This window comes from Eurytemora carolleeae, unplaced genomic scaffold (genome assembly GCF_000591075.1).
Source record: "Eurytemora carolleeae unplaced genomic scaffold, Eaff_2.0 scaffold359, whole genome shotgun sequence".
NCBI classification, from domain to species: Eukaryota; Metazoa; Arthropoda; class Copepoda; order Calanoida; family Temoridae; genus Eurytemora; species Eurytemora carolleeae.
The window spans coordinates 298,208-314,797 of NW_019396374.1; the positions used below are offsets into that span (position 1 = coordinate 298,208).

The 16,590-nt window shown below is 31.6% G+C and overlaps 1 protein-coding gene across 3 annotated transcripts; it reads left to right on the forward strand.

The window, feature by feature from the left end:
* The first annotated feature begins 8,295 nt into the window (after window positions 1-8,295).
* LOC111701988 (uncharacterized) lies at window positions 8,296-16,461 on the forward strand. Of its 3 annotated transcripts, none has more exons than XM_023473497.1 (10): window positions 8,296-8,373; window positions 8,802-8,878; window positions 10,425-10,506; window positions 11,521-11,578; window positions 13,284-13,343; window positions 13,990-14,061; window positions 14,355-14,400; window positions 15,131-15,165; window positions 15,436-15,476; window positions 16,147-16,461. In XM_023473497.1, exons 1-10 carry the CDS (start codon window positions 8,303-8,305, stop codon window positions 16,202-16,204), a joined length of 600 nt encoding a protein of 199 aa, XP_023329265.1. In that variant the 5' UTR covers window positions 8,296-8,302; the 3' UTR covers window positions 16,205-16,461. The 3 variants fall into 3 exon arrangements, with proteins under 3 accessions (XP_023329265.1, XP_023329266.1, XP_023329267.1); XM_023473498.1 differs by having other exon boundaries at window positions 10,425-10,497; XM_023473499.1 differs by lacking the exon at window positions 13,990-14,061.
* Window positions 16,462-16,590: the final 129 nt, after the last annotated feature.

Here is a 16,590-nt window from a genome sequence, read left to right on the forward strand (position 1 = left end):
TAATAACTTAAGGAGACTGCTAGCCTAATTGCATGTGACCCTCCGAGCAATAGATAGCAATGCTTGGTTTACAACTGTACCCTTAACAGCTTTTGTCAGATCGAGTATGAATTATAAACCAATATTTTTTTTTGTTGTTTCTCTTTGAAAGTAACTTTTACTACAGAAATATCAGAATTAAATATTCTGATGGGTACCATTGTTAATTGGGCATTTCCATATGTGCATGGAAGGTCCCTATTATAGATAGATAGATATTTAACATTGTAGAACATTATTCTATATTGTTAACTTTTTAAACAAATTATTTATAATTTCCCGCTTGCTAGAACTCAGAGCTATAACACTTTTCAAGTCTTCAACAAAATAAGTTTTCTGTTCTGAATTCGGGGTTTAAGGAGAACCCCTCCACCACCACAACAACAAAAAATATTTTTGCAGTGCTGTAACCAAATTTTAAGTTCACAGAATACATGAGGGAGGGCAGGTAACCTTTCTCGTACAGCTTCCGAACCTCATTTTACCTATTTGAGGCATTGCATGTCTCCATAGGGTTTCCAAACCTCCCCCAAACAGTCTACCGGAAATATTCCTCTAATTATAATTATAATCGTCAATTTAAATGTATTAAAACAAAATGTTCAAATTCTAACTCTGTGATGGCGTCAGCGTCACCTGAGCCCCTAATTTAAAAACTTCGGCTCGAGCCGTAATTCCTTAAACTCGACTTTAACTGCCTAGGAATCTGAGAAAATTCCCAGTGCCTGGGTATCTTGGAATTTTCCCAAATTCCTGAGGGAATCTAAGGGGTAATTATAGAAATTTCTCAAATGTATAGCTATTTGTGAAATTTCACAAATTTCCAGAGGCTTGGGGAATTCGCCAAATATCCAGTCATTTTAACAAGTTTCCAAAATCTTAATGTACCGCACTCAAATGCCTGTAGAAATTCGGGAAATTGCGAGAATTCCCCAAATATGCCTGTGAATCTGAGAAATTTCCCAGAGGCCTGGGTATCTGGTAAATTTCCCAAATGTCTGGCTATCTGGGAAATTTCCCAAATCTCTGGGTTTCTGGGAAATTTCCCAAATACCTCGAAATTTGCAGGGAATTTCTTAGTTTTCCGTAAATTCCCGTCGGGAATTTCCCGAATGCCTTGGAATCTGGAAAAATTTTCAAATACCTAGGAATCTGGGAAAATCACCAGATTTCTGGGAATCTCGGGAATTCCCCAAATTCCTATTTTCTCCAAAAGTATAATTGCTGTCGGGTCATGCAATAATGTGCACAATATATGTAATGACCCAACTTATACAGGTTGATTGATTGATAACTTTGAAATGTACACCTATTTGCAGCTGTATGATTTAATGTGCACAATATATGTAATGACCCAACTTATACAGGTTGATTGATTGATAACTTTGAAATGTACACCTATTTGCAGCTGTATGATTAGTCCTTTCCAGCCAGTCAGCGTCAGTGCTGGTTCTTTACTACCTGTTCTGTAAACATGGTAATTTATTAACGACCTGTATTTCCAAATATAGATTTTCTACCAAATAGGGCTGGGCAATGTTCTGTTAACGAACCGTAGTTTTTAAAAATAAACGGAGAATTCTGTTAACAATGGACAAACCGATACATTATCATATTATCATTATCATTATCAATAACCTTCATTTAAAGAGTCATATGTCCGATTCTCACCAGTACCCTTTAAACCTCAATCTGAGTAACAATGAGAGATGAAGATATTTTAATTTTTATCTAAAAATTAATGAATTCTGTTTATTTTTTCAAAGCATAAATGGAAAAATGTTCAGCTTAACATAAAGCATATCTAATTCATCCTTGATCAATTGAAATTAAGACTACAGAGGCCGAACAAGAATTTGAGCCGCGGCTTAAATCCGCCAAAGCCCGGTTAAAATTAAGCGCCGGCTTAAATCTTGAAACATTTGATACAATTTTAAGTGGAACCAAGCAAATTTAAACCGCGGCTTATATTTAAGTCGCGGCTCAAATTCTTTAAATACGGCCTCAGGTCAATTAAGAAATAGCGACAAATGTTGTTAGTTTTTAAGCTTTTATAAAGATTGCATGAAAAAAAAAATGTTGCTTCTTATTCTGAAAAACAACCTTTAAAATGGAAGACATCTCTATAAGAAAAAAAAAAGTTCTTTAAATAATTTTTTAAAATAATTTTTTTGCCAACCTGCAATGGAGAAGAAAAGAGTAAATTGTCTGAATATAATATATTCTTTAAATAATGTTCTTGAACGTTATTTGCCTCTGGAGGATAATTGTAATATAATTTATTTAGAAACTATTACTCCCTACCTGCTCATTTCGACGCTTAAGTGTACCTACTTCATCAATAATACAAAAACCATGCATGGGAATATTAACGCATTAAATAGATTAATACGCTTAGCTATTTCTCACATCTAAATCATTGTCAAGAAAAGGAGGTTCACTCACAAACGAAATGGTCAATGGTCACGTCACCTAGAAATTCTCAATTGAATTTGATTCTAATCGATTCTTGCGTAAGCGCTTGCAACCATCGGATCACTGTTACAGGAAAACCATGGCAAAAATCGATGAGAGTTTTGCCAATTACTTCTTAAAACCCAACTCTAAGAACAAGTCCTTCATAGTTTAAAACTTGCATTTAAAGGGCTACTTAAAGCGCTAGTGAGTTAGAGCGGTAAAATCAAAGCCCAAATCGTTGCGACACTTCAAAGTCGACCTGGACTGAAAAATAGATGAGACTGGTTATACGTGCGCTGAATATATATGTGATGATGGTAAATACATTTTCAGTAATCCTAACGATTTTAACGCTACACATAGATCCAGACTGTCATGAAAAATTTAATTTTGTTGACTTTAAAGTTTTGCATCACCTTGGCCTTTAATTTGCATCATTAATTCTATTCGGTCTGACGTCTCCTTCACCCAAAATAGAGGGGGGGGAGGGGTTCAGGGACCTTTCCCCCTTATTTCTTATTGTGATACAACTCCTAAACGTTTGATACATTCTTGAAAAGCCCTTGAGTTTCCTTTAAAACATCTCAACAACGGTAAACCAGAGGTCATGGTGAACGTTTATGTACTGTCAACTTCAGTATCCATTTCAAACCAATAAATGTAAAAAATTTTGTATTTGCTATTTTATACTTACAAACCTAAGACTTAAATTCTTTAGAAAGTACAAATTTTAAAGTGCACTGTTGTGAATCGAACACTAAGAAAGAACGACAAATTTCGTTTCTTAGATTACATGAAAAAAAATTGGGTTTTTTTTGTTACTTTTGACGCAAATTTTAAAATGTTCAGTTTGTTTTCTTAAGAATTTTATTTATTCCCCTAAAAGAATTCTTCCATTTTTTAAGGTTCTTATCCAAAAAAATAAGCTGAAGTTTTTTCTCATGGAATCTACAATTAAGGCTTGAAAATTAACGTCGTTATTTCGTATTATATCTATACAGTGATGACCAGAAAACTCTGAAATAGGAAAATTACTTTTAGACTCAAGTTTAATCAGTACAAATAGCATGAAATATGACAATTGTGCAGTGCAAACAGACCTATTTAATCAGTACAATTAGCATGAAATATGACAATTGTGCAGTGCAAACAGACCTATTTAATCAGTACAATTAGCATGAAATATGACAATTGTGCAGTGCAAACAGACCTATTTAATCAGTACAATTAGCATGAAATATGACAATTGTGCAGTGCAAACAGACCTATTTCACTAAATTAATGATTCAACAAGTTTCTATTAAAACTATTTGCTTTGTAATAACATAAAATACGGTTTAGTATTGCTATCATGTCGTCTTCCTTTTCCATTGTTTTCTGGTTATTACTGTCAATAGATAGATAGATAGATAGATATATAGATAAATAAATAGATAGATTGATTGAACTTCAGGATTCTGGGAATTATACGACTTTTTAAAATGCTCCATTGAATTTTCTAACTTAAATTATTCTATTAAGACATGACTCTCCATACTTATATTACGTAAATAATCAAGCCTCCAAAACAACAATGAAAAAAGTGTGACTTCTTTAAATTCTTTAAAACAACACACGTGCACTTTGCACATCTACGCACTATGATAAGTCAATAAAATGTGTTTGTTTGATTGTCTATTTGCTGGTTTGTTTGTTTTCAAGAAACGTCGAAACAGCTGAATTTTGTGACATTACTCTGAAAAGATTTATCGCAAAAAGTTTGTAAATCCGTCGATGGAAACAAAAATCTTTTGTACTGTGGTGTACTGTCTCTGGGCGGTAATGTAACCACCAGACGGATGCTACAGCCTGACATGGGATCCATCTTTTACATTAATAATCAATGAAATATTCTGGTCATAGCAAACTATTATGTGAATTTTCAAAATTATCAAATTTAATGCTTTTAACCTCATCAAATACTAAAGGAACACTGATGCATCTATTCTTGTTTACAAATTCCGCCCAAAGAGAACTGGTTTCAATATGTACGCAGAGTATACGCAACCGCAATTAACTTTCCTTGCATTACACCCTTGTGAACGTCTAACAAATGTAAATATTGCACGAAAGATTGGAACTGTGGCCGAATTTAAAGAATTTGAGCGGCGGTTTAAATTTAAGCCGCGGCTTAAATATGGTTGGTTCCACTTAAAATTGTATCAAATGTTTCAAGATTTAAGCCGGCGCTTAATTTAAACCGGGTTTTGGCGGATTTTAACCGCGGCTTAAATTCTTTATATTCCATCTCTGATCTTATTAAAGAGCGATTGAGAAGACGAAAACCTTTAATATGTAACCGGATATTTTGATATTTTATAAATATTTTCTCTCTGATAAACTCATCTAACAGAGAGAAGATTAATAGGATGTTTCCTTGCAACGTATTTCCCTCAAATTCATAATTCAAATCTGAGATTGTTCAATTCCCCTGTATGTTGCCTCTGTGTGAGATCTATTGCAACTCATCAAATTTTGTTGCAACAAGTTCAATCCAAGGTTTAAACTTCAGAGTTTCATGAGAAGTACGGTCCCAAAAATAGAAAGATTAAGAAAGTAATTCAGAGTAAGTTTATTCTTTCTTTCTGTCTTACTTTCTTTTTTCTCTCTTTAATTTTTTCTTTTTATCTTCCTTGCTTTCTTTCTTTCTGTCTTTCTTTCTTTCTTTCTTTCTTTCTTTCTTTCTTTCTTTCTTTCTTTCTTTCTTTCTTTCTTTCTTTCTTTCTTTCTTTCTTTCTTCTTTTCTTTCTTTCTTTCTTTCATTCTTTCATTTTTTTTTTCTTTTTTACTTCTTTCTTTCTTTCTTTTATTCTTTCTTTTCTTTCTTTCTTTCTTTCTTTCTTTCTTTTTACCAATTTTACCATTCGAATTTTTTTGTATTAATCGGTTGAGGCATTATTTTCATTAACTAAGGATAAATCTATAGAGACACCCTGTATATGTTTGTTTGGATAAATCTAGTTTTTGCCTTTTCTTCTTGTTAAGTCATATATTTAAACATTAGGTTTTGTACTTTTAATAGTATTTATTTTAAATACACAATTACATATAAAATAGTTACGTAATATGTTGCCCCCCCCCCCTTATACTGCGCATGCTTATAAAATAAACATGACTAGAAGATGAAATCAGTTTGCACTTGATCCTTGCAGTATCATCAGTAACATAATTTATATAATTTTAAAATATAAGGAACTGAAAACATATTTACAAGTTACCTTCTGTTTAAAATGGCATGTTTGGTTTACAATGGTACCCTTTGAACCATTGTCTAAAAAACCCGAGTGAGTAATGCCTTAAAACTGATTGTTTTCAATTGCGGTCCTCAATAAAAAAAAAATTTTCCACAAGAAAATTGTCAGGAAAAATATGACAAATGCCCCTCTTTAAATAGACCATCTGATTGATCTAAAATATTAAAATTGTGTATCAAAAATTATTACAAACGCTGTTAAATTTTTTACTTTAAAAATTTTTGAAATTTTTCTTTCCTAATTGGCTTTTACACCAACTGCCTTTATCATATATGCTTTTTTATACGCATGTCAAATTAAATCTTTTACAAATCTGAAAATTTTAAAAAAGATGAAAAAGATTTTCTTAAATGAATGTATTTTTTACCTTTTTTAAAGCAAACAACTTAAGATAAAATAAGATCGCCAGCTACCAATTTCAAGAAATCTAATTTGATTTCATGATCTAATATTTTCTCAGTTAAAGCCATATTATTGTGTATCCATTTTATAAAGTTTTCTAATCTCAGCAAAACAAACTATAATTAGCTATGTTTTAATTATCATTTATCATTCAAGGAAATAAATTTAAGGTCAAATTTGAATCATCAATTTAAACCCTTCATGAATCATGAGCTGAAAACTTAAGAATTGTGGATATCGAGATCAAGGCTTGATCTCCTCTTTTTGTAAATCTTAAGATTAATTTAATCTTACAATAATATGCATGAAAGTATCTAAATTTCAACCAATCAGAGAATTGATTGTAGAAACCAAACATCCGATCAGATGATGAGAAATTTTGAAATTTTGCCCGCGATCAATGAGATAATTCTCATTGGACGAACTCCAGATCCAAAAGAGAAGATTGAGAAGAAAATCAATAGTGCCCATATGTAGATACAGAGATTTAGCAATTGGGATTAATGATTTATGCGACCTTGCTCAAATTCATAAGATTCGGTCCAGGATCATTTAAACCTAACAATAACATATTAAAAAATTTTCTCTTAAGGCGACATGAGTGGGTTTTTTAAAAAAGGAATTGCGTTTTTGCCACAAAATCCCCATAGCTTTACACCTCAATGTCACAGACCTGAGATAATTAAACCTATGAATTATGTTAGGTCCATCAAACTAGGTTTGAAATATCAAAGGTTTACACCACCATGGTTGCAAAAATATTGGGATAAGTAAATTTTAGTTTGTGGCATGGGCTCAACTCCTTTAAACAAAAGTGTTCCAAGAATTTTTAAATACTCATTAAATTAAAAGTCCTAATCTTTTTACAGTCTGTCCTTCCTGCCAAATTCATTTAATCCTATATACTGCTATACATAGACAAAGAGAATTGAATATATTAGAGTGGAATTTAATCAATCCCTCGGTATGAAATTTGCCAGTCCCTTTCAGCCTGAAAGGGAGTTCAAAGTGTACAATTCATGTAAATGTTCACAAATTATGCGCAGTACATCCCTGGACATATCCATTCCAATTTCTTTGTTTTAAAAAGTTGTTAAATAACTTTAAACGTGTGTATTTGCTATAGGTGCAGAATTAAAATTTTATTATTAAAATTATTTTATTAAACATTAAAATGTAAAAATTGTCGTTTGTACAGTGAACTAAAAATTATGTTTTTACTAAATAAAAACATCAAATTGATTTTTATCAACGTTTATGCTGAAATGAACTCGGGAATGCATGACAGGCTATCAGAGAAACGATTTAGAGAAAATCAAATAATTTTCATGAAAACTTTTCTATAAAATGATGTTCCAGGGCCCAAAAGGTTGTGCAGCACAAATGTGTGAAGTACACCTTCAGTATGGAAACAGTACAACAAAATGGCCGTTTTACACTTTTTTCGAGTAAATTCCACTCTTATATATTTTATTCTCATTTGTACATACAACTGACTGTTTAGTATATCTCTTTCAGGCTAGATAATCTATTTAAATTTAGACCTGTACAATGTACATTCCACCTCCTTCCACATTCATTTAATTCTATATACAGCTACATTCAGCTGACTGTTTAGTAAATCTCTTTCAGGCTCTATAATCTATTCAAATTTAGACCTGTGTACAATGTACATTCCCCCTCTTTCCACATTCACTTAATTTAGAAATAATTTTACTATCTAAAGCACATTTCTACATTTCTAACTGCTGATGGGATGTCCGTTCTTAAGTATTTTGTATATTTTTTTCTGATATGTGAATCCTTCAATCCTTCTTCAAAATTGCATACTTTATATAAGTTTGCTCTTATTACAATATGCATACATTATTCTGATTTCTGAAGATATAATTAAAACGATCAAAAAACGATCAAAAAAACGTTTTTCGTTTTTTGTCTTGAAAAAACGTTTTTCTTAAGATCTTTGATTAGAGAAGAAAATTCGTACAATAATATCATAAACATAATATTTGATTATTTAACGTCAAAAAAATCTAAATATCTCTAAACGAACCTCAAAACGATCTCCATCACTATCTAACTGGAGTTTTTAATTTTCAGAAAGGGTTGACATGCTTAAATTAAACTTTTTGTTGGTTTGCTTGATCACAGGAGGACACACACTCCAGTGGGAAGCGAGCAGGTTATATTTTTTAATTTTTTATTAATTTATTTTTTATTTTTATATGTTTTTTATATGCTTCTAGCTGGAATACCCGGTGTTGCCCAAATTTTTATTATATTTGTATGGTAGTTACTTAAACTGTTTACCTACGATAGGTATCATTGTGAAAAAGACATGCCAGACTGTTTACGTCTACAGTTCCTTCAAAATACTTTTGATTTTGCTAACTTTAATTCCTCTTACGTTATCTTTAAATGTTAATTCAAGAGACCTTCCTTTTACAGACGGCATGCCTGATTCACAACAGTTCTTTAACTCTTTATCTAACCATGTCCTCCATTGTTTCTTAAACAGAAATGCGCAAATAACTCTGTAGAGAAAATACAATTAGAAATAATAAATTTTCAAAAAGAACATAATGGAAATCTCATAAATAATATTTTTAGCCCTGGCCAAATTCTTCAAAATGCGCTGGGCCTGAACGCTAATTCTGCTACTTTAAAATACTTCTGTAAATTTGTAGGTATGCATTATATTGTTTACTGTGGTGGCCTTATTTTTTGGGGGGGCCGTATTTGGGTTAATTTTTGTGTTCATTTTTGGATCCATTTGTGGGTCAGTTTTTGGATCCGTTTTTGGGTCTGTTTTTGGTTCCGTATTTGGGTCCGTTTTTTGATCCGTTTTTGGTTCCGTTTTTGGGTCTCATTTTCTAAACCTTATATCTTTGCAACCTATGATCTCTGCATTTTGTATTTTACCTGTACTTTATTTAATTTATTTTTATTTTTTATTGTTTGAACAATATTTTTTTTTTATTGTAGAGAAGGATAGAATTGAATAATTAAAATAACAGAGGATGAGAATTAATTTTTCCCCACAACTGTACTCAAGGATTTAATGCAAGAAAAGTTATTTCAGAGGTGTACGCATCTTTTGTACTGCAGTGTACTGTCACTGAGCGGTAATGTAATCACAAGACGAATGTCGAACTCTGACATGGGATCAAACTTTCACATGAAAAATCAATGAAATATTCTGGTCATAGGAATCTATTCTGTGAATTATCAAAATTAAATGCTATTAATCTCCTCGGACACTAAACGAACACTGATGCATCTTTTCTTGTTTACAAATTCCACCCAGAGAGAACTGGTTTCAATATATACGCAATTAACTTTCCTCGCATTACAACCTTGACTGTACTCTTGTATCGTTCTCTCTCAACTAAACCCTGTAACATGACCTTATTCAAAGATCAATTGAAGTGACTTTTTTTCCAAAAACTTAAATTTTTAAACCCTTATATCATTGCAACCTGATAGTGCAGACCTTTGATATTTCAAACTTGAATTATTTGATCTACAGTGAAACCCTTAATAACGAATACATCGGAAGAATTTATCAAATGTCGTCTTGACAATTTTTCAATGAGTTTTATATTATATTACGTAAATTTCAGTATTTGCGAAAATAAATAAATAGCCATGAATATGCGGGAATAGTTTTAAAGAGTTCCAAATAATCATTTAATTAAAAAACTAAATATCTGCAACATTCCATTATCACAAAGTGAAGAATATGACATTTGATGAATTCTTTCGATGTATTCGTTATTAAGGGTTTGACTGTAACAGAACTCATAGTTTGAAATATCTCAAGCAAAGATATAGGATTTAGAAACTAAGGATTTGTGGCAAAAACGCAATTTCTTCAACCTGAAGTGCAGAACTTTTTTTGCAAGTAAATTCCAATCATATTGCTCCTAATATAATCAATAATCATGGTTTAATGTTAACTTCCAATTAAAGTGGAGCATGCCCTATTCACAGTGATACCCTTTAAACCTGTATTTTTTTCTTGCATGGAAAGTGTTTAAAACTTACAATTTTCTCAATAGCTTATGCAAATCACTTTATCAAGAAACTAGAGATGAAATAATCAATTTTTAAAGTAAAAATAATGGATCTCTTGCATTCTTATTCAGTCAAAGCATTTAAGGGTACCGTTGTACATCATACATGAAAGATAACTTAAAACTACGCTTACAGTTCCTTTAAGACTCTGTTTAGTTCCCACCCTGCTGGGGCCTGAGATTGTTATTGGAACATTAACTCGACAGAAGGATGTTTGCCAGGGGGTTAGGTACAATAGGTTTACTTTTAATGTTATTTTTTTATTTAAAAATGTCCTACAGGGTGTACCAATAAACATGGTAGCAATGTACACTATCAAAATCGTCTTCGATCGTTGATACATCCGAAAAAAGATTTTAAAAAATTGCACTAAAGAAATTGAACATTTTTTGTGATATCTATTAAATGAAAGACAGAGAACAGGTTGTCAAAGAAGGATCATTGACGCGGACCCCCCCCCCCCCCCCCCCCCCCGACCTATCTAACCCGAGCCCGCGATTTAAAATCACTGTACAATCACTGAATTCCCAGGTTAATGGGAAACTCTTTATCAAATTATTTAAACATTAAAAAATCTCAGACTTTTCTTTATTGACCATGTTTATACTGTGGAAGACGATGCCTGGCCGCCTAAAACAAGTTCCACAAAATTCACCGGAACGGATACGGGGCATTGTACTTTCAGTCTAACGCGTGTGATCTTGATATAGACTCATGTTCTGAACCCTCTAGTAAAAGTTATAAGAAATAGATATATTGAAAGTTACTTTATGCGTTTCATTAGAGATCGACCTCACGTCCTCTATAATGCTATCTTTTCTATGCATTAAATATCAGAAATCAAAGACGACTTTCATGTTGTCTCTTAATTACCATGTTGATTGGGACACCCTGTACCATGTACAAATGTTTGTAAAAGTTAACTTTTTATAAATTAGAAATATTATTTGCTCCGTATGAGATAAAAATTAGTTTCTTAAAAAAGTCATAATATATAGATTAATTAAAATAACAGATAGGACACTAGATGTCCTCTTTTCAAGATTTCTGTGTGTTTCGTTCACAATCAAAGAAGCCCAAAGGAGTTACGTGTAGTCGGCGTAGAACATGTTCTCTCTCTGTATTTGTTCTACGCGGACATTTCGTAACTCCTTTGGGCTTCTGCCTTAGGATTATTTTGAACGTAACACACAGGAATCTTAAAAAGACGACATTTAGTGTCTTATCTGTAATTTTAATAAATCTATGCTAGGTCTGGGAAAGTAGTTTCCTCTGCAGAATTCTTACTCCTAACTTCAACTTCAACTGAGGTAATCATTAACATATTCACAGTGAGAACAAGAAAATGCGGAAAAGGAAGACGACATTATAATTAAAGGGACTGTAAGCAAAAGACTGCATGAAAAGACAGCAATGTCTAATTTACAACGGTTCCCTTAAAAGTTAGTCCGATCAATTATGAATTAGATATTCATGTTTTAGTTTATTTTTATACTGTTTATTTTCATTTACAGTTTCTCTGCGCAAGTGACTTGTGCATTTCTTGCTAACAAGAAGCCATGAAGAAACACGTACAGAAATAAACACGTCTCGACTCAGAAAAACTAAATTTTTCTTCAGAGTAGGGTTTCAAGGGTAAACTGTTGTAAATCGGACATCGCCATCTTTGTATTGAGGGTCACTTGAAAGTACGTTTACAGACACTTCAAGTGTATGTATAAATCAATAAATTTTACAAGAAACAATACACAAATGCTGTGTTTCCTGGACCATCTAAAGTCATAACTTGAGTCTTAAAGTCGTCTTCATATTCCAGAGTTTTTTGGTTCTCGTTGTGTAAAACCCTTTTCATTTCAGTTCCTGCATGTTTAATGTTTGACTATAAAAGATTCAAATTCTAAAGAATTTAATTCTAAAATCTGATAAAAAGGAAAGTTATAAAGTATGCATGATTCTAAAATGATCCTATTTACCTTAGTGCTGATTAATTCAGTGGAAGGCAATAATCAAAAAAGTCTGAATGTAGATAATAATAATAATAATAATAATAATAACAATAAGAGTGATAATGAATTTTCTAGAGGTTTTTTTCTCATTCTCAGATTAGAAATAATTCAATTAAAGATTGTGTTTATGCTACCGCACTGAATAAGGTACAGTGAATCCCAGATATATGAATACATACTCTGTCATAAGTTTTTTGATAATTCTAAAAAAACTTCTTTTATTTTTAATTTAAGCTAAATTAATAGCCCTGAAATATGAATGCAATTGATATATTAATATTAAACTCATTTTTCCGCGGCATTTGATCTCAAATATGTAATACGACTTTATAAAACATTTTGCTATGTATTCATATATCTGGGATTCACTTAAGTACAATGATACACATTAATTGTAATATATATGCTCAAAATAAGTTAACCCTATACCGTTAGGGCTGGATTTTTTGTCAAATAATATGGGAGGAGGGGGGGGGGGAGATTAAGAATTGTACTCAGGGGGACTATGGGGGAGAATCTATGTAAGAAAGTCCCGGGAATAAAAGTTTCTGGAAAAAAATAAAAACTTTGGAAAAAAGTTCGAATTTTATCAAGTCCTTGGAAAAAATGTCACTGGAAATAAAAGTCCTGTGTTTTGGATTCCTGGGACTTTTTTCCTAAAATAGCATGGGGGCTGCAAATAAAGTCTCAGGAAATAAGATCTCAGGAAAAAAAGTCCTGAAGAAAATAAATCGGAATATTATTCCATAGTTTTCTGGTGATTACCACAGTAAATAAAGGTTTCCATGCGCAAAAACTTTTTACTTAATTTCATGAAAGGTTGACCAAACTTTGTTTAAAAGATCATAAAAAATATGTTTATTTAAAATTTTTAATTATCAAAAAAAATTTCTTTTGAGAAAATGCACAACTATATACAAAGAAACTGGATAATAAATTGTTGTCCCTTATTATTGAACAATTACGAATGAAAACCTCTCAGTAGATTTTATATAAAAAAAAATTTTAGGTTGTAGATTGGAAGTACTGTACCAATCCTCCTGATACAGCGATCAACTGCGATCTTCAGGTTTTTTATTGAATTTAAGAAATGATGGAAACAATTTCATAAATTTCAAAATGGACCGGTTTCAATTGAGTGCCGGCTTAAATCTTGAAAAATTTAATACAAATTTAAGTGGAACAAACAAAATTTAAGCCGCGGCTTAAATTTAAACCGTGGCTCAAATTCTTTAAATTCGGCTTTATCTAATCAATATTGTGGAAGATTTTTCGATTTTCAATGTTTAAAAGTGTTTATTTCTGATAATTCGTATAAGTTTTCCTGCAGTTTCAATGCGCAAATAAAGCTAGTTTAAAATTATAAACATTGATATAAAAAAATTCATATTTGATCAGACAAAGGCTTTAAGGGTACCGTTGTGAATCGGGAATTGCCATCTTTGCATGGAGGGTTACTTGAAAATACGCTCTCGAGACTCATTAAACCTTTATTTGATCAATAAATGTGGAAAAATCGTCGTTTTTGCTAGCTTGAACAGTGCTTAATTCTTTTAATTTACTACATCTTTTATATATAAAACCTCCATGAAAAGTAAACAATTAGAGAGAAAATCTGTCAATGTATTCATAACGAGATCAATATTTTATGTGAATCAGAATTACGTTCACCTTAAAGCATCTTTGGTTTTGACCTTAACAAAAAATGTCTTTAGAACGGTCCAACAAAGGAAACCTTTTTAACATTCCTATTATCCATGTTATCTCATTTTCTCCCTTTTTTTAAGGTACTGCATGTAGTGTTGTTGTTAATCGCTTTGGATTTAAGAAAAAAATTAAAAAAACTGTATTATGTTAAAGTTTTCTTTTATTAAACTTTGCAACATTTTTTGCTTAAAAAATAAAAAGTGCATGTTTGTGTTTGTCTCGTTTTTGCATCGTCTTTGGGTCGTTTTTTGTATAATATATGCATCGTTTTTGGGTCGTTTTTGCGTCATTTTTGCATCATTTTTGCATCGTTTTTGAATAGTTTTTCATCATTTCATCATTTAAAATTCATTAAATTATTTGTTATTTTTAGGTTTCAATTGATGGGGACTGCTATCTTGGACAGTCAGTTTATTCAGGTTGAGATTAATTTTACCTACTAACTAGTTATAAAATAAAACTTAGTGGTAACATTGGTTTTACCTACTATACTAGTTATAAAATAAAACTAAGTGGTAACTAAGTGGCAAATCTAGCTTTCCTCAGAACTTTTTTGCATTGGAAACCCTACTTACGGTTTATCAACTATAAAAGAGTTGGTCAGGCTATAACAAACTGCATGATATAGTTTTGAATATGATAACATTAAAATAGGAAGGAATAGTATTAATATACAAAATGAAAATGTTTTAAAAGTGAAATTTTACGGGTACAAACAACTAGGCACACCGAAGTGCATCCATAATTTGATCTTCTTTTCAAAATTCGTTAAAAAATCGCAAGACAATTTGTAAACTTAAATATTCAAAAAATACTGGATTTGTTGGAGGGGCCCCTAGTTTTTCACTTGCGGGAATAATACGAAATTAACTTTGTGTAACGCGCACGGGCAGCCGTAGTACATTTGAATTTCCGAGCCGGGCCAACCTTTCCGGTCCCAGTTTGTACTGTATAGGATAGCCGGTGCAACAAGGTTGACGCGGTCAAACTTTAGGATGAATTTACTTTAACTAAAGGGTCAGAAGTGATGGAGGGGCCCCTAGCTTCACGTGCAGGAATAAGGCAAAATTAACTTTTTGTAGTGGAATTAAAAGTAAAATCCAAATGCGTTGGAAGCCATAAAATTGTTCAATGTTATTTTCTTTTCAGATGGTATTTGTCACGAAAGCCTTGGACCCATTCAGGAAAATCATTTTATAAACATCAATTAAAAAACTTAGATTAATCGATGGATAGGACCTGATTTTTGGTTCAAACTTTATCTTTCTTATCTTTATAGTGAGATCCATGAATATATGAAATAGAAAGACGACTTTTAAAGCAAATGATAAACTGTTTGCTTTAAAAACATCAAATGCCTAAATCATATTACTATTTTATGGGTAATCTTAGTAACCTGATGGTGTACACTTTTTGTTTTTGTTTTTTTAACAAAAATGATTTTTGTGAAACAGGGTGGAGTAGTGAATATGGTGATCAGAGACAAGGTGTCCAGGTGAGAGTTCAGAAAATAAATTATGATTCTTGTAGGAAGAAGTGTCATTTTTAATTAACTTTATTATAAATTGCCGTTTTTTTTCTTTTTGAATTTCTGATCACAAAATGAAATCGATTACTATGTCTGCTGTCCCCACCCCCCTTCCCTCCCTTTTATAGGTCTCACATATGCTTTTCATAATTTTAGAATCTTATTTAAATAACTTGAGTCCGCAGCTCTGCAGGCATATTACAGCCTTAATTTACACACCTGTATACGAAACTTAATAAAAAGGAATTGAGTCTTTGCCACAAAACCTGAATTTCTAATCCCTATATCTTTGCAACCCAATGTTGTAGACCTTAGATATTTCAAACTATAAATTCAATTGGATCAAAGGTGTACACCATCAGGTTTCAAAGATATAGGGATTATAAAATTTTAGTTTGTGGCAAAGACTCAATTCCTTGAGACCCACTCCTGGTTTTTCAAATAAAAAATTTTGTAACTTTAACAAATTTAAGCAGATTGCAGAAAATTCCTTTAAACAAAAAACTAAATTCCATATTTTTGCATAAATTAAATGGTATATTTAAATAATGCTTTTTCGGCAACTAAATGTTTTTGTGATTTGCCAATTTCACGCAAAATTTGTAATATTTGTCAAATAATAATAATAATTTTTCAGGTGTCCTTTCAAGCTGTATTTAGTTGCTGGAACTGCCAGAAATGCTAAGTGCACTTAGAATATTCAACAAAATTACATTCTATTAAAATTGTTTATTTTTATATTTTATATACTTTAAAGTTGTTAAACATCAAAAAAGTCGTATGTTTTATTGTTTTTCAAGGCAATACAAGCCCTGAAACGGGAATTTCCAGTCATTATATTTGTTTAACCTTGTCGAAAATGTATTTAAAACTTTTACTATGTGATATTACATAATTTACTAAACATATTAAAAGGTCACCGACATATTAAGGACATAAAGTGATTCGAAGATTTTAGTTGTACAAACAGACAAAAACATTAAATTAAAATGCAAATAGATTATCCAGTACAACAGGTGGCTACTGAGATATGGACCAATTATACACGACGTCACAAGTGTCAAATATAACAAGGAAGACA

Coding starts and splice junctions, on each gene's coding strand:
- LOC111701988 (XM_023473497.1), top strand. CDS start 8,303: ATGCTTAAATTAAACTTTTTGTTGGTTTGCTTGATCACAGGAGGACAC. Junction 11,579..13,283: donor TAACTTCAACTTCAACTGAG/GTAATCATTAAC, acceptor AAAAAATTTTAG/GTTGTAGATTGGAAGTACTG. Junction 15,166..15,435: donor AAAGCCTTGGACCCATTCAG/GAAAATCATTTT, acceptor TTTGTGAAACAG/GGTGGAGTAGTGAATATGGT.